The sequence below is a fragment of the Panthera leo genome, chromosome A1 (assembly GCF_018350215.1).
Source record: "Panthera leo isolate Ple1 chromosome A1, P.leo_Ple1_pat1.1, whole genome shotgun sequence".
NCBI classification, from domain to species: Eukaryota; Metazoa; Chordata; class Mammalia; order Carnivora; family Felidae; genus Panthera; species Panthera leo.
The window spans coordinates 161,371,026-161,395,347 of record NC_056679.1 but is presented as its reverse complement, the minus strand read 5'-3'; the positions used below and the strand labels follow the sequence as shown (position 1 = coordinate 161,395,347).

The window sequence follows — 24,322 nt, the reverse complement described above, 5'->3', positions numbered from 1 at the left end:
CTCAGATGTGTATTTCCTTCTGATGTTATTCTTTTTTAAGAATCTTTTAGGTTCTATTACCAATCCCTCCATTCTGAACATATTACTCACCTTTTTTTCTTAGCAGAGTTCGATAAAAAATCAGTGCCACATAATAAGCCCACTAAAACTTTTCACTTTCATTCTACCCTTGTTTTTCCAGTAATTCAGTAGTCTCAGCTCCATCTAGATCATCCAAACCTTTTCAGTTTTTTCTCTCCTCAGAGACTGAGCAGCCCAAATTCATGAACACAACAGTTCTTAAATTGGACTCCTCTGAGTGCTAGGTTTCAGTGGAAGTATAGCCAGTCTCTACCACTAAAAAAGATGGAGCTCTAATATTAGAACAAGGCCTGCTATCATGAGACCTGTCATGTCTGCTGTCCCTAGCCTAAGAAAAATTACTTTGCCTACAAGCTTTTTTGAACGAGTAACAACAGTTAATGGTATATTCTACTGTGCAAAAGTCCCCTACTCTCAGCCATAACTAAAAGCATCCTGGGATAGATACTTTTTTTCAAGGGCTATCAGTCAATCTCTAGAAGGGATTGTGACCCATGATGTGGCCTAGCCCATAAAGATAAGCCAATCAGAATACTCTTTAGGTAGTCAATGTAGAAGAAAACACATGCAACTATGTGCAAAAATGAACATGAGGCAATTTGAAGCTGTGATGGAGATTAACTCTTTCTCAAGAGTTAGTATAGTTAAAAAAAAAAAGAGGATAATTTTCCAGTGGGGATCAATGTGCATCCATTATAATGTATCCTATGGGTAAGAAAACATCGGGAAATAGTACAGACTAAGCTAACTGCAAAAGCGTTATTTAATTGTTTATTATTTTCAGTATCATTAAGAATTTGTTTTCCTGTTCTGTAAAATACAAATTCATCCCAAAGTGATCAATCAATCACTTCAAAAACTGCTGTGCAATATAGAAGGAACACCAAAAATAGAATTCAAACTCTGGATTCTGCAGGAACTTGGATACTTTGTAGCTCAATGACCTTTGATATATCACTTTATATGGCAGACATTACTAGGGCTCACCAAATCTGGAACACACACACACTCTCTCTCACTCTGTCACTTCCCAGCTCATCATACAGTTAGGTTACTTTCCAGGCAGAGGCAATCAAACCCCTGGGCATTCTTTAGTCTCTTTTACCAAGCTCTGACACTGTAGCGGGCTTAGGTTGAAAGGGCAAAACCCTAAGATCAAAGGCAGCCAAACTGCTGAGTTGCTATGCAGAGGACAACTGTCCTGGAGGAAAGCCCAGGCCTGCAGCTGCATTTTCATAAGGGAGAAATAAACTTTTATTGCATTAAGTCATTGGAACTGAGACTGTTTATTATCTCAGCATAAGCTATGGTACCCTGATTAAAATATTCAGACTCTCATATGCATTCCAAAATCTGTAAAATCATCTACATAAGAGGTGAGGATAAAGTAATATAATGTTGATTTAAAAAAAAAAACTTTATAGTGGTGTCTGGGTGGCTCAGTCGGTTAAGAATCCAGCTCTTGATTTCAGCTCAAGTCATGATCCCATGGTTCGTGAGATGGAGCCCCATGTGGGGCTTTGCATTGACAGCATGAAGCCTGCTTGGGATTCTCTCTCTCCCCCCTTTCTGCCCCTTCCCACAGCTCATATGTGCTCATGCACTCTCTCAAATAAAAAAAAAAATTAAAAAAAAATTTCTATGAAAGTTCTGCATAAACATATATGAACTAATATGAACTATATGTCTAATATGCCTAATGAAAAGAAAAAGGATATAATTGATAACATAGGATTATAATTATTCAAAATACAGTATTGCTAACATGAATTGATATTTACAGGCTTGAGTATAAAAGAGGAGTAGAAGCCTACATGGAATAGTACACATGTACACATTTGTATGTACGTACGTTAGCCAGTACAAAAGTTTATTTTTCACCTTTTGTCTTATTACTGAGAAAATCAGTGAATAAATAAAATTATAATATAAACTAGAGACAAGTCACAGTGCATTTTTACTTTAGAAAAACAACACAGTTTGGCCACCTCAAAGGAATAACATTATCTCTTAAGGAGACTCAGTATCCTCATGTTATTCTGAGAATTGCCAAGTCTATGCCTATTTATTGGTATAGGAAAAAAATAATATGAAAGAAATTAACAGTAAGTATCTCTGAAAAATAACTAGGAAAAACCTAAATGATTTATTTTAAAATGTTTTGTTTATTTATTTTGAGAGAGAGGAACACAAGCAGGGGAGGGGTAGAGAGAGTAGGAGAGAGAGAGAGAGAGAGAGAGAGAGAGGGAGAGGGAGAGGCAGAGGGAGAGGGAGAGGGAGAGGGAGAGGGAGAGAGAGAGAGAGAGAGAGAGAGAGAGAGAGAGAGAATCCCAAGCAGGCTCCACGCTGCCAGTACAGAGCCCAACACGGGACTCACATTCACGAATCATGAGATCGTGACCTGAGCCAAAATCAAGAGTCAGTCGTTTAACTGACTGAGCCACCCAGGCGCCCTGGAAAAACCTAAATGATTTCTTAGGAAAATGATTTTAATTACTATAAGATTCCAAATTTATGATTGAGGTATTTTTCATGCTATGTTTTACATCATACTGAGTGAGCAATGCAACTTATCAAGACATACCTTGCAACCCAACTTTAACTTTTTATTGTCTTTCTCATATTTGAGAAAAGACAAATTAAAGTAAATTAAAAACATAAATTTGATACTATCAAAAATAAAGTTAAAGGCAAATGTTGTAATATAGAAGATAAATACCAACGAGGGCAATGGACAAAACAACTCAAACTCTGAAGAGAAGGAAAAGCAGAGGTTGTATTCTAGATGTTCAGCTATTTAACAACTGCAAGACGTAGAATCAACTAATCAAGACAGACAATGGCTGTAACAATTGGTCCAAATATACTGGAGAAGTATACTGGAATATACCATCTGAATATTAGTACTAAAGTTTCATAATTCTATTTGTTGATTATTTTATTTTTAGAAAAATTCCATTATAACTAACAAGATGCTTCTCAATTCAGTTTCTCCTGTTTGTCCCAAATCCAAACTTTCTTAGTTACCAGAAAATGCATCTCCCGGTTACACTTATACAACTCATCCTGATTACTGCATTCATCTTAGATATATGTAATGAATATTATCTTGAATAAATATATACAAATATTTATGTATTTTAAAGGGCCCCAACTGACTTTTCTGCACAGCCACAGATGCTGAGTCCACAGCTCTTCAAGTACAGAAAATATGTGAAGTGGGGCACCTGGGTGACTGAGTCAGTTAAGCATCTGACTTTGGCTCAGGTCATGATCTTACAGTTTGTGAGTTCGAGCCCTGTGTTGGGCTTTGTGTTGACAGCTCAGAGTCTGGAGCCTGCTTCGGATTCCGTGTCTCCTTCTCTCTCTGCCACTCCCCCACTCATGCTCTGTCTCTCTCTGTCTCTCAAAAACAAATAAACATTTTAAAAAATTAAAAGAATCAATAAAATCAGCTAGGAGACACTGTTTATGAATCAAAAACTAAGCTTTAGCCAGATACCAAAAATGTCAGTACCATGATGCTGGACTCCCATCATCAAGAATTGTGAGAAATAAATGTCTGTTGTTTATAAGCCACATGGTCTGTGGTACCTTGTGATAGCACCCTGAATGAACTAAGACAACAAAGGGGTCTGGCACCACAAAGGGTTTTTGATACAGCTGATGTTTTATTTCCATCTTAAAAGAAAGGTTAGATAAAACAAAGAATGCATGCAATCTCTTTGTTTGAAAAATACATTTCCATAAAAATATGGCCATTTGAGACTAGAACACAAGATATACATGGAAAATGGTGAAAAAAAGATTGGGGAGGACCTTACATGCTAAGCTAAGGAATATGAACCTTATCCCATCAGATGCCATAGAATAACAATGCCCAACAGAACTTTCTGCAATGATGGAAATATCCTATACTGTGCAGTCCAATATGGTAGCCAATACACTCATGTGACTATTTATCTGTGAAATGTGGCTAGTGCATCTAACAAACAGAATTTAATTCTAATTTACTCAAGTTTTTAAAGCCACATGTAGTTGGCTACCATATTGCACAGCCATAAAGCACAAATTATAAGCACAGAGAATGATTGGATCTACACTTCAAAAGGAATGCTAGCTGTTTAGAATGTAGGTTGAAAGACAGATATACTTAGGAGTGAAGAGACAAGTTAGAATAGTACCACCAGTAGTCAAATGATATGAGCCTAAAGGAACGTGATATTAGTGAAGCTGGCCAAGTGGTAATGTAGTCAAGAGCTATTTAGAAAATGAAACTCTATGAGTGGATGTAGAAGGTAAACAAAAGGGAGACTTGGCATGGCTCAGGTTTCTAGTTCAAGAAACTATGTATATGGTGATACCATTTACCTTTAGAAAACAGTGAGGGAAAAATTTGGGGACAAAAATGATGGTTACAAGTTTCAACTTTATGAGTTTGAATCATACATCCAGTAAAAGTTGGGTGGTTATACATGATGGAAACTCAGAGGCAGTTAATAACTTAGAGGTGGTATTTAAAGAAGTGAATTTTTGATGGATCACTCAGAACACATGGGCAGTCAAACTGCAGAGTTAAGGAAAGGACCTAGAAAATTCCCAAATATAAAAGAGGTGAAAGTCATTCTCTTCACAAACATTTAATAAAGTCATTGTCTTCCAGGAACTGGGTAGGGTCTTTAGGGAATAAATATGAATAAGATATGGACTGTTCTCCAGATTAGAGGTGTAAAAGAATTCTAAGAGCAGGAAGAAGAGTCCTTGGAGAAATAAGTTCATGGATAACATGGGCAACAAATATTGAAAGAGTTAAGAAAATCAGAAGATGAAGTAAGAGATAAAATATTGAGTGCTACAGGAAAGACAGGAAAAGTGTCCATGAACTGATGTGAAAAGGTTATTAATTATCCCCTGCAAGGGCACTTTTAGAATGGTAGAAGTAAAACCAGACTTCAACAACCAGAGGAGGAAATGAAAGGTGGGAAAATAGGGACATTTCAGTGGAGGTTATCTCTCCCTTCTCACCCACGCTATTCCTACACATTGGTTTTATTCAGATTCTTTCTCTCCATGATTTCTGAAGGACCTTTCTTTCCTTTAACTTCAATATTTCTTTTTCTACTAGCTCTTTTCGTATTACTAATATCTAAATATACTTCAACATTACATTCTTAAATGAATACTCCTCTCTCTCTTCTATTCAATACTTCTCCCTGACAGCATAGCCGAGACCAAAACATATCCCAGGAGAAAAGGCCGACTGAAAAGTAGATTCAATTATAGGGAAAGTTTTTAGATCATTCATGTTGATTAGGAATAACAAGACTTCTATTCAAATTTAATAGTTTTTGCTGTATTAAGTGACTGTCCAAATAGTTTTGTCTATGGGAATGAGATTTCCAAGCAGCCCCCACCAATTAGCTTGATCTCTTGCAACATACTCCTAAAAGTTCAATGTGTTATCACAAAAAGCATCTACTTTACCCTAGATGTTAAGCTCCTTGAGAAACAATATCATCTTACTTATCCTTTAAGATCCAATGCTCAGAACAGTTTATGAAGTGACATAATAGTCACTCAAACTTAATCATGAAATGATTTGACTGGAATTAAACGTGGCCCATACAATAACTTGTCCAACCACTTCTTTGCATAGTCACATACATCACTATTTTACAAACACTCCCCAACCACTGTGCCACATATGAAAATGGTTTACTGATGTGCCAAAACAAAAATACCCTCAGCCCTTGGGTTGCTATCAGGGTTCAAGGTGGACAGACATCAGGGTAAATAGTCTCAAGCATTTACCCCACATGGATATTAATTTCTAAGTATGGCATGACATGGAAAAGGTTGGGAAGCATTGCCCTGGCCCAGATACCCCCAACAAATTAACCTCATTGCTTTTGCCTCCCAGAACTGCATACCTGATGAACACTGCTTAAATACAGAAAATCCTGTTATCACATGTAAAAAACAAAAACAGAGGAAAGAAATAGTTTTAAAAGCATTCCCTAAAGCCAAGATTATTACAGGTGAAAACAGAAAAGACAAGTGGAAGAGATCAGAAAAGAGTAATGAAAGAAGAAAAATAATAGTCATCACTATTAAAATTCATTAAGCAGTTATTATGCCCCAGGAACTGTGCTAAATGTTTTGTAGAGATTCTTCACACAATCCTTTCTGGTAAATACTACCATTTTCTCTATTTTGCAACACCTAAGCTAAACCTTAGAGTTGCCATTTAACTCACCCAAGGATATACACCAAGTGTATTCTCATAAAAAGCTACTATAAGAACTCAGGGAATCTGACTTCCCATCAGGCTACACTGAAATGGGATCATGATAGCATAATAGAACAGAAGTCAGGAGTTAAAAAATTACTCAAGAACTAAATTACTCAAGAATACAGCCCAACTGTTCAGAATAAAGACTCTCCTCGTAGAATAAAGAACACTTGGGGAGCGCTGGGTGGTTCAGTCAGTTGGGGGTCCGACTTCGGCTTAGGTCATGATCTCACCGTTCAGTTCGTGAGTTCAAACCCCTTGTCAGGTTCTGTGCTGACAGCTCAGAGCCTGGAGCCTGTTTCATATTCTGTCTCTGTCTCTGTCTCTGTCTCTGTCTCTCTCTCTGTTCCTCCCCTGCTCATGCTCTGTGTGTCTCTCAAAAAGTTAATAAACATTTAAAAAAATAAGAAAAAAAAAGAACACTTAGTAATTTGAAGGTAGTGACTTTACAGACTGGTGGTAAAATTGCAGTATACTTTTTGAGCCAGGCATGAGAACTGGCACTTTAAACTGATGGATTAGGGGCGCCTGGGTGGTTCAGCTGGTTAAGCATCTGACTTCTGCTCGGGTCATGATCTTGCAGCTCGTGAATTTGAGCCCTGCATTGGGCTCTGTGCTGACAGCTCAGAGCCTAGAGCCTGCTTCAGATTCTGTATCTCCCTCTCTCTCTCTCTGCCCCACCCCCACTCACACTGTCTCTCTCTCAAAAATAAATGTTAAAAAAAATTTTAAAACGCTGGATTAAAAAACATCTAGCAAGATGGGTATGAATAATTTATATTCCTCTTTGAAACCTAGAGCAAAGATGGATCAGGGAGGTAAACATCTGTTGTTTTTGGTGACTGCATCCTTTTCCTGTTTGCACTCATATTCCTTTACTGGTAGTATCTCTACCACAATAGTCTGGTGAGATATTAGGATTGCTACCATCTCTGCTAAAAGATAGGCCAAATTTATTTCTCCATCCAAGGAATTCAATCCCTGAGCTGAGGGACAAAAAAAATTGAAAACCACTGCATATCTATACAGTAGGGTGGAAAGAAACTTCTGTTTTGGGTTCTTATCTCCTAAGCTGCTTTTAGTTCCTACCTATTACCAAAACCTGATTCTTTAGTTACTCTTTGACTTTTTGAGATATAAATAAATAAATAAATAAATAAATAAATAAATCCCTTCTAGTTTAAGTTAGCCAGGGCTGTTTCATGAAACCATGTTTTATGGTTACTATTTCAACCAAAATAGTAAGTGATACAAGCAGTAACCTAATTCTTTAATATTAGAAGGAAGCAGGAAAGGAAAAGTATATATAAGGAGACAGATGAGGGATGTCATTTCTTTCTTTCTTCGAGGGAGGGAGGGATGTTATTTCTTTTGAGAAACCTAATGACTATTTTCCCTAACTAAACATTTATTTTCTTAGTCTAGTCAAACCTATTCCATTTATTAAATATCTGGGTGCAAATACTATGCTTAGTCCTGGATGAAAAATAAGTAAATTGCCTCTGCTCTCATAGAGTTTCTCTAAGTTCTCCATCAACTTCATTTCTCAATGATCTTGGACATATGAGATTGGTATATCACTGATACATAATCACCTTGACATTTTGGCATTTGACCTCAAAGCCAAATTAACATTTTACAATATTTTAAGTGTACGGCTAAACATTTTGGGAAGGTTAAGTTTCATCTGTGCAAAGAATATCAATTCTTTAAGAATGTATACTTGTTAAATATATTTCCAAGCTCTGAGTCTTTGTATAAAACATTCAATATATACTATCTAGCTGAACAAATGATGCCAAACCAGGACAATTTGTACATGTTGAGAAAATTCCACTTTCCAAGGATGCATAAACACATAGAATGGAGTCCCAAAAAGGCAGAGACTTCTCCCATCTTGAGCCCTGCTAATTCTCACCACAGGGCCCACCACTGACACAATTTAAGTGCTCAAGAGTATTTACCAAATAAATGGCAGTGAGAAAATATATAAATGTTAAATAGTGAAAGTATTCCCTATTTTTGCCTAAAATGAGTGATTCCTATTGATGTCTTATGATTTTACAAGCTTCTTGTAAGTAACCAGATGGGAAAGATATCATTACCAATCCCACATCCATAATTCAATAATGAATTGCTCCAGGAGGAATTGAGGTAGAAATATGTATGATTAGATTAATAGAAGTTGCTGTAAAATAACACTACTCCCAGACTGTGTCTAGCAAATCAAGAAAACCTTTGGAGGAGGGAAGGGAAGCAGGGAATTGAGGTAGGATATTAAATTATTTGAGCTTGGCACAGACACAATAATCAATAAATGCCAAGGTTAACTCACTTTTTAAAAATAAAATTTGAGACTTTTAATATTCACAAAACTCATTATGTTTTAAACAGAAAGATACTGTGCATATAATATTCACTTGTTTTTTGTTCGAAAATAAGCTAGCCATCCTTATGTACAGTATCACTTTAAATTGGTTACTTTAAGTAATCACAGGAAGCAGGATGGTTAGTAGGCATGTTGGAAAAGTTCAGACAGAGCTAGGTTTCAATGCAGTTTTGCCATGGCCCAACCATGTGTCCTTGGACAAATTATTTAAAATAATGTTAAAAAATAAAATAAAATAAAATAAAATAATTATTAAATTAAAATAAAATAAAATTAAAAAATAATGTTTCAGTTAGAAAGTAAGGTTATTTTAAAGAAAACTAATTTTGTGTCTTAGCTTATTGGTATAGGAACAATTAAGATTAAATTAATATTGTGTAATTACTAGACACTAGGTATTAATAGTACTTGCCTTTTATTACCTTTTCATAGCATCCTGTGTGTTCTTCATTATAACAATTGTTTGATTAGTGTCTCTCTGCTCCTCTAGTCTATAAGTGCCATGGAGGAAGAAATGTCTATTTCGCTCACAACAGATCCCCAGTGCCTAGTTATGAGCAGCTGAATAAATACTGACTGCCTAAATAAAGGCCAGCATACTAAATTTCATGCTCATCTCCACTATATAAAGTACCTTTCTTTCCCCATTTTTAATGAGGAGATCTTACACTGGAAAGGTTAAGTGACTTGCTAAAGATCAGAAAGGAAGAAAGGGTCAGGATTGGAATCTAAGCCTTGGTCTCCTAATATACCATATTGAATACAAAATGAAAAAGCATCAATGCCATGGCATGAAAAAAGAAATAATTTCCTGCTTTTAAGGCAAGGACCATTCTTCACAAAGTTATACCAAAATTGCTTATAATAATTGTTTATAATAATCAACCTACATGCTAAAAAATAATGACCCTACAACTTTTTTTCTTGTTTTATAGATTTTACTGTGACAAGAATGTCCTACAGAGAGAACGGAAATCTAAGTATTAATGGAGATGTTCATTCCTTCCTATTCTATCAATAAGAAGCAAATACCATTAAATTGCTAAATCTTCACCATCTATAACAATATAAAAAAAAATTAGAATGTCTAATGTCAACCATTAGACAACCACTTATACAACGCCTATCATATGTTGTACATAATATTTAGCACTTAGGATATAGCAGAAGATAAGACAGACAAGGAGCCTCTTATCATAGAAACTGGGTATTTTTAATATTAGGAAGCCTACTCTTTCCTTTGTAAACATTTTCCAATTTCTACTGAGATAATCTAATTGTTCTTTGGAATATTTTCAGGTTCCAAGTGAATGTTATTTCTAGTTGCATATTCATTGTAACTGAATTAGATTAAAACAAAACAATTTGGAAATTTCATGGAGTTCAAGTATTTTACAAATAAAATATTCTCCTCATAAATGTTACCACATAAGAGTTAGGGAAATGATTTTCACCCATTCTTTCCCGTGACACAAATAAACTAGCACTGGTGTGCTGTGACAAATACTTTTAAAGTGGGGAGGCAAAATGAGCATTCACCAAAATAAATAATTCACTAAAATAAATAATTTCATCCCATAATCTGGAAGCAAATATATGAGTTCTGAACATTGCCCAAACACTGTCAGCAACAATCAAGCTTTGGACATCAGGAAGCCAGCTAATTTTAGGACTTGAACTGAATGAATATATTAGATGCTGGTTAAAGAGCACAGTTTTCCTAAGCTATAGTTCAGAATTTGGCTTTTAACATACAATATGTTAGTGAGTTATCCAATAGAGTCATACCGAAAAGTCTGTACTCTTCTGAGCATTATAGAAATGAAGACAGAAAATCAATGGCAATAAACATTATATATAAGATTTATAAAAGCAAATTATAGAAGCAAAATAAAAACATAAGGATCATCCCAAAGTTATCATCAGGCCCATAATTTACAAGTATAAGAAATATAATACTCAGGGTACTCTGGACTTTCATAGGACTATACAGATAGCACTAAATAACAGATAGTGAGAAAAATAATTTCTGCTTTAATCTTTATATCAAAATCTTCTAATCTTTATATCAAAAACAAAGTCTCAGTTTGGTGGTAATATGTCTTTAACACCTCACGAATATTTACTTACTTCCACTTTAACAGAAAGTGGACCTGGATTCACTGGCTTTGTGAACCAATAGTACCCACCTCAGATAATGCGATTTACACCAGTGGTTCTCAAATGTTTTGGTCTTTTACATTCTTAAAAATTATTCAGGATTCCAAAGAATTTATATTTATGTGAACTATGCATATCAATATTTAATGTTAATTAAACGTAAGAAACTTTTAAAATATCATTTAAAATAAATCCATTACATGTTAACTTTTTTATGAAAAATATATTGTCAAAAAGAAAACCAAAAAAGTGAAAAAGTCACACTGACAGACTTTTCCAAATCCCTTTAATGTCTGGCTTAAATAAACAGAACTACATAGAAAAAGATAAACTGCCAGGTTTTCATATTTTCTCCTGCAATCATTTCCAATGTGTTTGGTTGAAATATATGAAGAAAATTGCGGTTCACATAGATACGAACTTGGAAAAAGGAAGACCATTTTAATAGCCTTCTTAGATACTAGTGCGTAGTTTGTTTTTTAATACTACACCAAAACTCCACAAGAGGTAAAAACTACTTAGTGCTTCCTCAGCACTTTTCTTGGATGGATCCTTCAAAGAGTGAAGCCTTGGCTCTGTAAGTCAACTCTTCAGAGAGGGAGTAACCAACGAAGCCACTTTAATCATCTTATAGATTTTCAACCTTGTAAGTCTTATTACAGATTTGTTCTAAGTCAATCTTATAACATGGAATATTTAAATATTATGATTGATGCCATAAAACAATTTACATCAGTAATAAAAGAATGTATCAAATGAAAGTTATCATAATAAATGTCACCAATTGGATTATATCATTCCTTTTCAACTTTATAAGGCATTAAGTAGAATAATAAGTGGCAATCAATCATCTACTTTTATTCATAACCTGATATTTACAACATAATGACCTGGTCTACTTAATCAAAAGTCTGATCATATGTCAGACCTAGACATCTTGTTAAAGGGGAAAAAAAAGAAGGAAAAAAATTCAAACAAAGAGTGGAATTTACAATCCTGGATTATCGTTAGACCCCGTGGGACACTAGATAAATCACTTTACTCTCCTGAGTCATCTTTGTCATATTTAAGGTGTCATTTAAGTCATCATTTCTGTTCCAAATCGAATATTTAAAGAACTCCACAATCTAGCATTCTATAGTAAGAATAGGCTCAAAAAATTTATTTTGTAAATTTAAACTTTTGAATGACTTAGAACTATTATTTATAGATGAATTCATTTTAGAAAGGATTTTTCAGAGGGTGAAATATCAAATTTATCCACTAATTCAAAATTTGGTATATATAAAGTCAGATATATTTAGTTTTGTTAGGTATTAAATAATTGCTCCAATATTAAAAGTGACTATATTTGCCTTTTTTTTTTCCTTTGCCACATAGGAAAGGAAATGTTATCATGCAACTGATAACATTGTGCATTTAAATACTTTGTGCCATGCAAAATGAATGCTAACTGTTTCTGACTAATGGGGTATATGACGTAGATTGAAGCATACAAAATTGTTACTTTTCCAGGTCGAAAACAGTGGAATGCAGGAAACCTCATATAGTATAAGCAAATTACTTAAGGGAAGATTAAAGACCAATAACAAGAAAATGCTGGTAAGGAATAACTTTTCTTCTTTTAAATTTTATGAGATAAAATATTCATAAGGTTTTTCTGCACTACTATTATTCCAAATAATAATGATCTTCTAGTAAGTAACAGTACCGTACAAAGAACTCTAGGACTCACAGACACTACTAAATAGGAATCCTGCCCTTAAGAGGTCTGCATTCTGATAGGCAAAATGAAAGTACGCAACAATATATAAAGCAGAAAGACAGAAGTATTACAAGATAGTGTGGTCAAATACAAGATTAGTTCCTAAGCGGAAAGCATGCCCTTTGAACAAGGTAAAGAGATTTGGAGGTGAGGTATTAATTTATAATTTATAAATGAAAGCGAGTAACAATTTGGTTGTTTAACTTCTTATGGTACATAGGCTTTTAAAGACAACCGTCATGATCTCAGGCAGGCACCCTTGATAATGGGGGCAGGGAGGAATAACACCAGGTCAAAGAAATCTGCCTTGCTAGGTCACCAGGCAGCCCATCTTAGGCCTGCAGGGAAAGCTCACTGAGGCTTCGCCTCACCTGACCGTCCTGACGACGAAGTACACCAGCACCGCGCCGCTCACCACCATCAACACGGTCAGGGCCCGCTGGGTCATTGGCTTGTCGCCGGGGTTGGGGCTCACAGCAAGGCTGCCACCCAATGAGTCTTCTTCCCCGGCCTTCCCTCCTGAGTCTTCTGACGCAAGTCCTGCCCGGGGGCTGCTGCCATTGCCGCCCTCAGAGCCCCGCGGCCCTTTAGCTTCTGCGGGAGCGCGGCCCGTGGACTGGGCAACGGCGGGACCCGGAGGCACGGGCGACAGGGTCCGCGGCCCGCGGTCCGGAGGCCCGGGGTCCGGCGCGGCCTCGGCCGCCTGCAGCAGCACAGCCAAAGGCCCTCCCAAACCTGGCAGCAGTAGCAGAAGCAGGAAAGCGGAGATCAAGAGGGGACTGAGGCAGCAGTTGCAGTGCGGGGCCTTCATCGTCCCCGGACCGTCCTCTCACCACGCGGGAGCCGCCAGGCTCGCCGCCCTGGCTCCAAGAGGAACCATGGGCGCAGCGGAGAACGAAGAAGAGGTGACCAAATCGGGAACTGAGGCCCAGCCGTGGCAGATGGTAGGGGCAGCAACAGCGGCAGCGGCCAGGAAAACCGGAAGTTCGTACATCTCAGCAGCCAGTGATACTACGGACGCTTTAGGTTGCTAACAAGTAGGGGCAGGCGCGTCCAATGACGTCAGGCGCGCCTGGTAGTCTGCGCACGCGCTTTGCCAGGACAAGGGCAAATGTTTCGGTTTCATCACAGGTAAGAAAGTAAACACGAAAGGATGGTGTAAAGTGTGCAGCAACTCTGCTTGGGAAAACCATGAGAAATTGGAAGCTCATAATTGAGGTCCTTGGTGCAAAACTGCAGAAACACAGCTAATCATTGATCAAGCGAGCTTGACTTTGCCTCAGCTCAGGTACAAATTACGGTCATGTTTCCGACTGTCTCTAAGACCCTGACTCCCTTTCCTTAGTGCATTTACTTTAGAAACTTGTGATTGTAAATTCATTCTTTGCCTTTTTGAGATACAAATCCTTTTAAAAGTTCTTGCCAGTTTTACAACCAAAGGCTGTATTTCTTAAGGAACATCTTTTTTGAAATGTGATCAACAAAGAAGACAGCCACCCTATTAAGTCCCAGGCTCTGTGGAAAGGTAGGAGAGCCTAACTCAGGCAGGCCCTTGACCAAGTTCTAAAACTATCTTCTGTCACAAAACTATGAGAAAAATTAACCATTTCTCTCCGGGAAGACCAATTAGTAAACACAGGTGTTCTATGATGCACCCTACCTCAGCTTTTAAAATCTCCAGCTGTGTCTGAGGACTTGAACTAGAATAGAGTTGTGCGATAATTTTGAGTAAAATCTTCCTTATCTGTTTAACTTTGACATCAGTAATATAGAATGTTGGTTTGAGCAGATAACTATAAACAAAAGAGGCCGGACCGCAAGCCAAAGTGAATATTTGTTCTTATTTAAAAAACTTACTTATTCAACAAATTGATTAGAAATTCTACTCCTTGATTAGCATTGTGGTAAATTAGGTGTATCGGACAATAGACAAATAAGATTGGATCCTTGCTCTTATAGCACTTAAGTTCAAGTAGAGATAACACAATGAGCAGTTACATTAATTCTGAATTCTGAAGTGTTACAAATGACAAGTACAGATCTAGGGTAAAACTTTTGTAAAGGGCTTTTGTAGGTAGTGTAGATAGGATAATATCTTTTAGCCACTTGGAAGTAACAGAATAATGCAATTGCTCCTGCCTGGTAAAATTACAGGGACTAGACATCTTAATTCTGGGTTGCAGTGTGAGGGAGAGCATTAGTGACACACCCTAATTTTAGCTTTCAACCTGGCACTTATCAGTAATAAAATGGCTGTTTGGATTTTCTATCTTCCTTTATTCACAATTTTCATCGGAGTCATATATAGAAGAGTGTTGGTATTATATGCTCTCCACCACCTCTCAAAAACCTCCAGTATACAACACATCAACCCCCCCACCCCCCAAAAAAAGGTATCATCTTTCCTTCCTTAAAATATATCATTTTACCAGTGTGTACTTTATTTTGATTTGATGGCATTATTCTTCTCCAAGATGCTCAAGTATAAAATCGGAGTCATCCTTTACAATTGGTTTACCATCTGCAGCAGTCTTTGCCAGTAACTGGAATATACAAAGTACTAAATAATTTAAATAGCAGAGTCAAATTATTGTTTCTAAATGATTAGAGTATGTCATGTTCTGATTTTTTTCCAAATATTACTCTCAGCCACCTGAATCAGAATCTGAAATGGAGTATGTTTAAAATGCAGGTTTAGGTCACTATTCCAGAAATTCTGAGCTAGAATTCTTGGGATTGGGGACAAGGACCATCTGCATTTTTACTAAGCTCTCAGAGTGATTTTCATTTGCATTAAAGTTTAAGGATCTTTTTCCTTTCCCTTGCCACATGCATCCAGATGTTGTCAAATCTTACCCACTTCCCTCTCATCTTTTTCATTAATTCTTTTTTGTGCTTCTGACGGAATCATTTTTTTATATTGCTAGGGCTATTATGTTGGTTATTTGGGTCCCAGCCCTTTTTACCTTTAATTAAACTTTATGTACTACTGCTGGGGTAAACTTTCAAGCTCAGATCTCTTTTAAAATAACAACACCAAGTATATTTTTACCCAGAGATTTTTAGTCCTCAACAACAGTGAGGACTGAAAACCAGCTACAAATTATTGAGTTCTTGGAAGAACACTATTATTTCCAAAGCATAATGAAAAAAATATTTTCAATTTCATCACAGGAACTAGGAGCAAGTTTCCCAGGAGAAAATACTATATTTTGCTTGTGTATAAAATGACAACTTGAGCCACACATGTCTATTTAAAAAACATTATATAATTATACCCAACTATATAATTAGTGTTTCTGAATTATCACTATTAACAATAAAACTGCATGTTCATTTCCTTGTTTTCATTTGGCTTGTCAACAAGTTGTGCCGACCACTAGAGATTTAGAAACATATTAGTGAGAAAAATTCTTATAACAAAGAATTTATATAAACTTAAGTTAATATGCATAATGGGAAAAGGTTGTCATTATTCTGATTTATCAAGGAATACCTCAGCTGACCGACAAGTCTTCCATGAAAATACAGTGGCCTGCTGAGTAAAGTCTAAAGCCTACAGTCTGGTATTGAATAATGATACTGAGTACTAATTAAGTATCTATTGTGTACTAGAATTCATATTATCAAATGTTAAGCTATTATGTGTTTAATCCTCACAAAAAGCCATCATTATTCCTGTTTCGTAATTAAGGAAACTGAAACACAGGATCATCATTTGGGTGAAAATCCATTTGAGTGAAAAAGAGCTGGGCAGTCTAGCAGCAGAGGGGGGCTATTTCCTCTTACATTTTTATCTTCTCCTAATTAAGAGTTTCCAATTTTTGACCCTAGCTTATAGTCTCAACCAGCTTGTCTCGAATCAGTGCTCCATAACCAATAGCAAAAAGATCTCAGTGGCATACAGCAAATAGGCATTTATTTTGCACACGTTTGATGAAGCTGAGGTTGACTAATTTAAGCTGACCTTGTATAGGCTTGGTTCCAGGCCAAAGACTGAGTTCACTTTTACTCCAGGCACCTCTCATTCTGGGATCTCATGGCCTCCTGGGTCATGTCCTTCACAAGTCTAAGATCAGAACTTCACGAAGCAGAATGGGTGAGTGGAAAGGCAATAGGCATAATTCTCAAGGAGACAATAGGCATAATGAGAACTGAGGAGCCATGTGCATCTTTTTTTAAACGAAAACAACTGGTTACCACAGAGTCCTACCTTATGCCCTTGACATGCATTTCATTGGAAAGAGATGTGTTACATGGGCACTTCTGGCTTTCAGGAATCTGGGAATTTTAATATTTAGATGGATGTTTTCTAGTCTCTAGCCAAATTGTATTTATGCTAACAAAGAAAAAAAAGAAAGTTTATATTGATAGGTATTTCATTTTTAGTTCAATGTAATGGCGAGCAAGGCTCAATAAGTGTTCCCTGGTGTTAGAATCTCCTTGTCCACTAAAATGAGGGAAGATGGGAGGATGGCTCAACTGTAATAGTCATTCATAGTCATATCTGACTGAAGGAATCTCTTACCTTTTAAGGGGCAGAAACTTCCATATCAGTGGATTGTCTATATTCTGAAATCCAAAAGTAAACAGAGTCCAATTGTCCAGAAAAGAGAATATGAACTGATTACATAACCAAGAGGCCAAGAGAATTTACTGAAACCTAGAGTATAAAGGCAGAATTAGAATGTCAGTTAGACAACTAAAGAGCAATAGTCAAGAATAAGGGAACAGTGCTATTGGGATAAGCGCAGCATAACCAAGTAGGAACATGAATAAATGTTAGAATTAAGTGTCTAAAAGAAAATTACCACACTAATGGGCTATGGTTCCTGAGAGGAAAGAAAAAGATGAGCCTACAGTTGCTCTGGACCTCTGTTTGGGGAAAATTTCCCAGCTCCAATGCAGTGATCTGAAATTCAGTCAGAATATGGAAGTCTTTCTTATCTAAGGAGGCAGAGATGAATGAGAGTTTGAAGTGGTTGGAATCTGTGGGGCAGGGATTAAGAGAAGGAGTCTGTAGAGTTATGTCATTCATATGAGGGTTCCCCATAAGTCCTTTACTGAGAGCTGGGCTGGACAGCCACAGGCATGGCCCCTCAACGCTTACAGGAGAGTAACTGCTACAGAGGTGAGAGCAGAACAGAGATGTTAAGACATTAGAGTGCTGAGGACCTTGAAATTTTGGCCCAGACATACTGAATAGACCTTAATAACTCCTGACAACATGGAAATCAAGCTGAGTCACTGCTGAATGATAAAGGCCACACCCAGAGAAAGGCCCACTCTAACAAAGCTTAAAACCAAGGCCTAATATGATTCTTAGAGGACGCAGAGTTTGGAGTTCCAACCTCTCCAGTTTAGAGGGACTTAGAACATAGAAAATATAGCCTCAGGAAGAGAGATAGAAAGATTCAAGAAAAGTGAACAGAACCTCATGATCTTAAGGGACACTATTATATGATTTAATATGTGCATTGGAGCTCCAAAAGAATAATCAGAATATAGTGAGGCAATAAACATTTTTGAAAAATGAGAGCAGAAAATGTTTACTTACAGTGCCAAAAGGATCACATCAGAATACAAAGAAAACTACCTTTAGGCATATCAGACGCCTATAGACAGTCACAAATATCATAATCCAAAATAGAATATCTTGAGGGGAGATATATAAAAACAGATGCATTACATTCAAAAAACAATGATAGAAATGAAGGCATACATTTAATTAGAAACAATATAGACTAGGATACAAATGTAAAGACATCTTTAAGTTGCTAGAAAAATAAAACAGCTATTAATCTTGAATTAAATGGGTGATAAAATTAGCTTCTAAAATATATGGTGAAATAAAAATATTTTCAGGCAATTGAAATACAGATGCCATTGTATAACATTGGGTCAAAAGTTTACAAATATTAGGTTACAGCAAATAATTACCCTTCAATAAACAAAATACATTTTTAAAAATCTCTTCATCAATAGGGAGTAAATAACACAAAACTATTCCATATGATATAATCTACACTAGTTAACCACAACTGCATTACTGGTTTTCATTGGACACAAATTGGCATATCTAACTTCTCTGCCAGGCTTTATAAAGAAAAATAGTAAATAATGACAATGTGTGAGCTCACATATGGTAAAGGTAGAAAATCATTGCTATAAAAATAATGTTACTGCAAAAATTCATGATCTTAATTTTACTTAATTGTATCTGAATTCCATATGTCTAGTGTAAATTTATCCTTAAAAAGTTCTGCCAAACAGGTAAAACAAGAATGTCTAATTGTGCAGAATTCGTCTGTATTATGTACTAACAAATCAGGGTCTTTTTATATCATTTTACACAAAATTGTTGCCTTCCAAAGTACTCCTTCCAAATGGGACAGTGTTATATGAGTGAGATTTTAATGTTTCTAAAATTCTCTTTTCTAAAGACTTTTAAATAGATAACCTATAGAAATGAGATTCATACAAGAATGCCTATTGGATTCAGTGAAGCTTGAAGTTAAGCTAGGATTTCAGAATATTTGAAGCTGAGAAAACTAAGTGCTTGTTTTTTTTTTTTTTTTTTTTTTTTTTTTTTCAACATTTTTTATTTATTTTTGGGACAGAGAGAGACAGAGCATGAACGGGGAGGGGCAGAGAGAGAGGGAGACACAGAATCGGAAACAGGCTCCAGGCTCCGAGCCATCAGCCCAGAGCCCGACGCGGGGCTCGAACTCACGGACCGCGAGATCGTGACCTGGCTGAAGTCGGACGCTTAACCGACTGCGCCACCCAGGCGCCCCTAAGTGCTTGTTTTTGATAGCACAGAATGGGTTTAAAGATTTTTTTTATCATTTGGGAGGGATTTTTTCCATTTATTTATTTTTATATATAATTTATTGTCAAGTTAGCTAACATACAGTATATGTAGGGTGCTCTTGGCTTTGGAAGTAGATTCCTGTGATTATCACTTACATAAAATACCTAGTGCTTATCCCAACAAGTTCCCTCTTCAATGCCCATCAACCATTTTCCCCACGACCTCCTCACCCCAATCAACTCTCGGTTTGTTCTCTGTATTTAAGAGTCTCTTGTAGGGGTGCCTGGATGGCTCAGGTCATGATCTCATGGCTTGTGAGTTCAAGCCCCCTGTCAGGCTCTGTGCTGACAGCTCAGAGCCTGAGGCCTGCTTCAGTTTCTGTTTACCTTTCTCTCTGCCCCTCCCCCGCTCACACTCTGTCTCTTAAGGTTTGCCTCCCTCTCTGTTTGTAACTTATTTTCCCTTGCCTTCCCCTATGGTCTTGTGTTAAGTTTCTCAAATTCCACATCTGAGTGAAAACATACGATACCTGTTTATCTGACTGACTTACTTCACTTGGCATAATACCTTCCAGTTCCATCCACGCTGCTGCAAATGGCAGGATTTCATTCTTTCTCATTAACAAGTAGTATTACATTGTACATATAAACCACATCTTCTTTATCCATTCATCAGTTGATGGACATTTGGGCTCTTTCCACAATTTGGCTATTGTTGATAACGCTGCTATAAATATTGGGGTACATGTGCCCCTATGAATCAGTGCTCCTGTATCCTTTGGATAAATTCCTAGTAGTGCTACTGCTGGGTCATAGGGTAATTCTTTTTTTAATTTTTTGAGGAACCTCCACACTGTTTTCCCCAGGGGCTGCACCAGTTTGTATTCCCACCAACAATGCAGAGCGTCCCCCTTTTTCCACATCCTTGCCAATATCTCTTGTTTCCCAAGTTGTTAATTTTAGCCACTTTGACTGGTGTGAGGTGGTATCTCAGTGTGGTTTTGATTTGTGTGTTGCTGATGATGAGGGATGTTGAGCATCTTTTCATGTGTCTGTTAGCCATTTGGATGTCTTCTTTGGAAAAGTGTCTATTCATGTCTTCTGCCCATTTCTTCACTGGCTTATTTGTTTTTCAGGTGTTGAGTTTGGTAAGTTCCTTATAGATTTTGGATACTAACCCTTTATCCGATATGTCATTTGTAAATTGACATAGTAATGAAAAGCCATTCTGAGGAATACTGTATTATTGAAGATTGGTAGTGAGGACTGGGAAATTTAATCTCATTCTGGAAAAGAAACCTGGAGATTTATACTTTGAAGTGATAGAGAGGTAAGTCTACACAAACTGCAGATTCTTGGCCAATTCAAATTAAAGCAGGTATTAGACATTTATTTCTAGTCACTAGAGAGTGGTATTGTGTTAAACATCAAGGTAAAGGCAAATGTGTGTAGTAGATACATTAGGAGAATTTCAGAATTAGATTTTAGTCTACTCAGATGAAATCAAAATGCCTATGAAGAAAATTGCTTATCACAAAAAGATAGGAATAGCGGAAAAGTATATTATTAACTGATTTCAATTTTTAAGTGTTCATTTAAAAACACTGTGTTATTGGGACACCAGGGTGGCTCAGTTGGTTAAGTGGCTGTCAGTTCGGGTCATGGTCTTGTGGTTCGTGAGTTTGAACCCCGCGTCAGCTCTGTGCTGACATCTCAGAGTCTGGAGCCTGCTTCAGATTCTGTGTCTCCCTCTCTCACTGCCCCTCCTCTGCTCACACTTTGTCTCTCTGTCTCTCAAAAATAAATAAACATTAAAAAATTTTAAAAAACTGAATTATTAAGAGACAAGCATACATTAGTTTAAGAAATATACATAGTGTATGTACATTTCCTATACCTGTGATAAGCTGAAAATCCTTTTTCACACTAACATGGAGAGTAAATCTAGAGCAGACTTTGGGTATTAGTCATTTTGGGTCTCAAAAGCTTGGGAATAACCAGTGAGCCCCAAGCAACCCCATTTCCTCTTTGCGTCCATGAATCTGTCATCCTCAAGGTACTCTCATTCTCCCAAACCTCCATCCCCAACATGTTCAAAATTTGATTATAGAAGTAATGCCACTAAACCTGGGAGGAGATACCAGGGAAATGACTCGTTAGTGGCTACCTGAGAGAATAAGAGATTTTATTTCAAGAACTTCCTTTCACTTTAGTTTTTATTGTGTCAATTCTGATATACTCTTCCCCTTTGCCTATTCTCCAAAGAGAGCACACCATCTTAAATTTTTGTTTTAATCTTTTTAAATCTTTTCATGTGTCTCTTAGTCATGTGGATGTCTTCTAAAGTGTCTATTCATGTCTTCTGCCCATTTCTTCACTGGATTATTTGCTTTTCAGGCACTGAGTTTGGTAAATTCTTTATAGATTTTGGATACTAACTCTTTATCTGATATGTCATTTGCAAATATCTCCTCCCATTTTGTTGGTTGCTTTGCAGTTTTGCTGATTGTTTACTTTGCAGTGCAGAAGCTTTTCATCGTGATGAGGTCCCAGTAGTTTTTTTTTTTTTTTTTTTTTTTTTTTATTTCCCTTGCCTTCGGAGACGTGTCAAGTAAGAAATTGCTGCAGCTGAGGTCAAAGAGGTTGTTGCCTGTAATCTCCTCTAGGGCTTTGATGGTTTCCTGTCTCACATTTAGGTCTTTCATCCCTTTTGAGTTTATTTTTGTGTATGGTATAAGAAAGTGGTCTAATTTCATTCTTCTGCAGGTTGCTGTCCAGTTCTCCCAGCACCATTTGCTAAAGAAACTTTTGTTTTGTTTTTTTTTTTTTGTTTTTTTCCACTGGATACTTTTTCCTGCTTTGTTAAAGATTAGTTGGCCATACAATTGAGGGTCCATTTCTGGCTTCTCTATTCTATTCCATTGGTCTGTGTTGTTAGTTAGTTTGTTTTTTTATTGCCAATACCATACTGTCTTGATGATTACAGCATTGTAGTACAGGTTAAAGTCCGGAATTGTGATGCCTCCAGCTTTGGTTTTCTTTTTCAACATTAGACTGTTTGGGATGTTTTGTGGTTCCATACAAATTTTAGGACTGTTTGTTCTAGCTCTGAGAAGAATGCCAGTGCAATTTTGATTGGGATTGCATTGAATATGTAGATCACTTTGGGTAGTTGTAGAGAGACAGGTCCTAAAGGTGTGGTGAGGAGAGAATTAGAAAGCACGGGGTTAAGACTCTCCAGGAGACAACGCACCGGTCTCCTGGCTCAAGCCTCGTTTATTTTTGCAAATTGTCTGATAAAAGCAAGCACATACAACATAGTATGTGGCATCCTGATGGGTCGTGCACCTGCAGTGTATTCCATACTGGGTCATGAGTACATCTGGCACCAGACAAAACATTCCTATCCCAGGCCTGGTGCCCATATGATGTCTTTCTGGAGAGAATGCACAGTCCTGGCGGCTTTCCACCTGGGAATGGAACTGCTTTAAGTTCCTTGTTGCTCCATCCCTTTCCTTCAAGACATTCTTACAGTGCCTCTGGCTTCTTGTCCTCCAACAAGTATTATTGACATTTTAACAATATTTGTTCTTCCAATCCATGAACATGGAGTGTTTTTACATTTCTTTGTGTCATCTTCAATTTCTTTCATAAGTCTTCTATAGTTTTCAGCATGCAGATCGTTTACAATCTTTGGGGTTTATTCCTAGGTATTTTATGATTTTTGGTGCAGTTTTAAATGGGATTGATATCTTGATTTCTCTTTTTGTTGCTCATTATTGGTGTATAGAAATGCAACTGTTTTCTGTACATTGATTTTATATCCTGCAACTTTGCTGAATTCATATATCTGTTATAGCAGCTGTTTGGTGAAGACTTTTGGGTTTTCCATGTAGAGTGTCATATCATCTGCAAAAAGTGAAAGTTTGACTTTTTTTGGCCAATTTGGATCCCTTTTATTTCATTTTGTTGTCTAATTGCTGAGGCTAGGACTTCCAACACTATGTTAAACAACAGTGGTGAGAGTGGACATCCCTGTCTTGTTCCTGATCTCAGAGGGAAAGCTCTCAGTTTTTCCCCATTGAGGATGATATTAGCTATGGGCTTTCCATATATGGCTTTTATGATGTTAAGGTATATTCCTCTATCCTTACTTTCTTTAGGTTTTTTTTTTTTAAGAAAGAATGCTGTATTTTATCAAATGCTTTTTATGCATCTATTGGCACGATCATATGGTTCTTATCCATATATATATATATATATATATGTGTATATATATATATGTGTGTGTATATATATATATATATGTGTGTGTGTATATATATATGTGTGTGTGTCTAGGGTGTGTAGTGTGTGTATATATATATATATATATATATATATATATATACACACACACATATATATATATACACACACTACACACCCTAGGTTCGGTGTAGTGCCACTCTGCCCAGCTGACAAAGGGCCTCTGGCTGGTGGGTGCCTGCAGGGTCTTTTGTCCTTGGAGGGGCTATATGCCCTCTTCCCACAGCACTCGAGGGAGGGGACTGCCCCCTCTGACTGCTCCTGTGAGCTCACTACCAAGCCGGAGCTGGCTTCCCCTTCCCCCCAGTGCACACAGGACAGCCAGCCCCAGTCCAGAGGAAGTCCTACAACCCTGGACCCTCATTGTTAAGGCTATTTGCAAGTTAGAAATTGGTTCTTTCTCCATTTTTTTTTTTTGTTTTTGTTTTGTTTTGTTTTGTTTTGTTTTGTTTTGTTTTGTTTTCTGTTCCCTAGTCCAATCTGTGTTCTAGGGAGGTTTCTCTCTTTTCCAAAT

The 24,322-nt window shown here is 37.0% G+C and overlaps 1 protein-coding gene and 1 long non-coding RNA gene across 5 annotated transcripts in view; one reads left to right on the top strand and one right to left on the bottom strand.

The window, feature by feature from the left end:
- Nucleotides 1-13,680, bottom strand: part of FAM174A (family with sequence similarity 174 member A) — a 37,302-nt gene extending 23,622 nt beyond the window's left edge. The window contains exon 1 of one of the 2 annotated variants that reach the window (XM_042944417.1): nucleotides 13,059-13,680. In XM_042944417.1, the coding sequence (XP_042800351.1) occupies nucleotides 13,059-13,498 (440 nt within the window). In that variant the 5' untranslated portion in view covers nucleotides 13,499-13,680. The remainder of the gene's footprint in view (nucleotides 1-13,058) is intronic. The other variant, XM_042944407.1, reaches the window with a different exon arrangement.
- A 94-nt stretch (nucleotides 13,681-13,774) lies between these two features.
- LOC122223178 overlaps nucleotides 13,775-24,322 on the top strand; it is a 139,050-nt gene continuing 128,502 nt past the window's right edge. For 2 of the 3 annotated variants that reach the window (XR_006204109.1, XR_006204111.1), the window contains exon 1: nucleotides 13,840-13,975. This is a non-coding gene — a long non-coding RNA (uncharacterized LOC122223178). Of the gene's footprint in view, nucleotides 13,819-13,839; nucleotides 13,976-24,322 lie in introns of those variants that run through there. The other variant, XR_006204110.1, reaches the window with a different exon arrangement.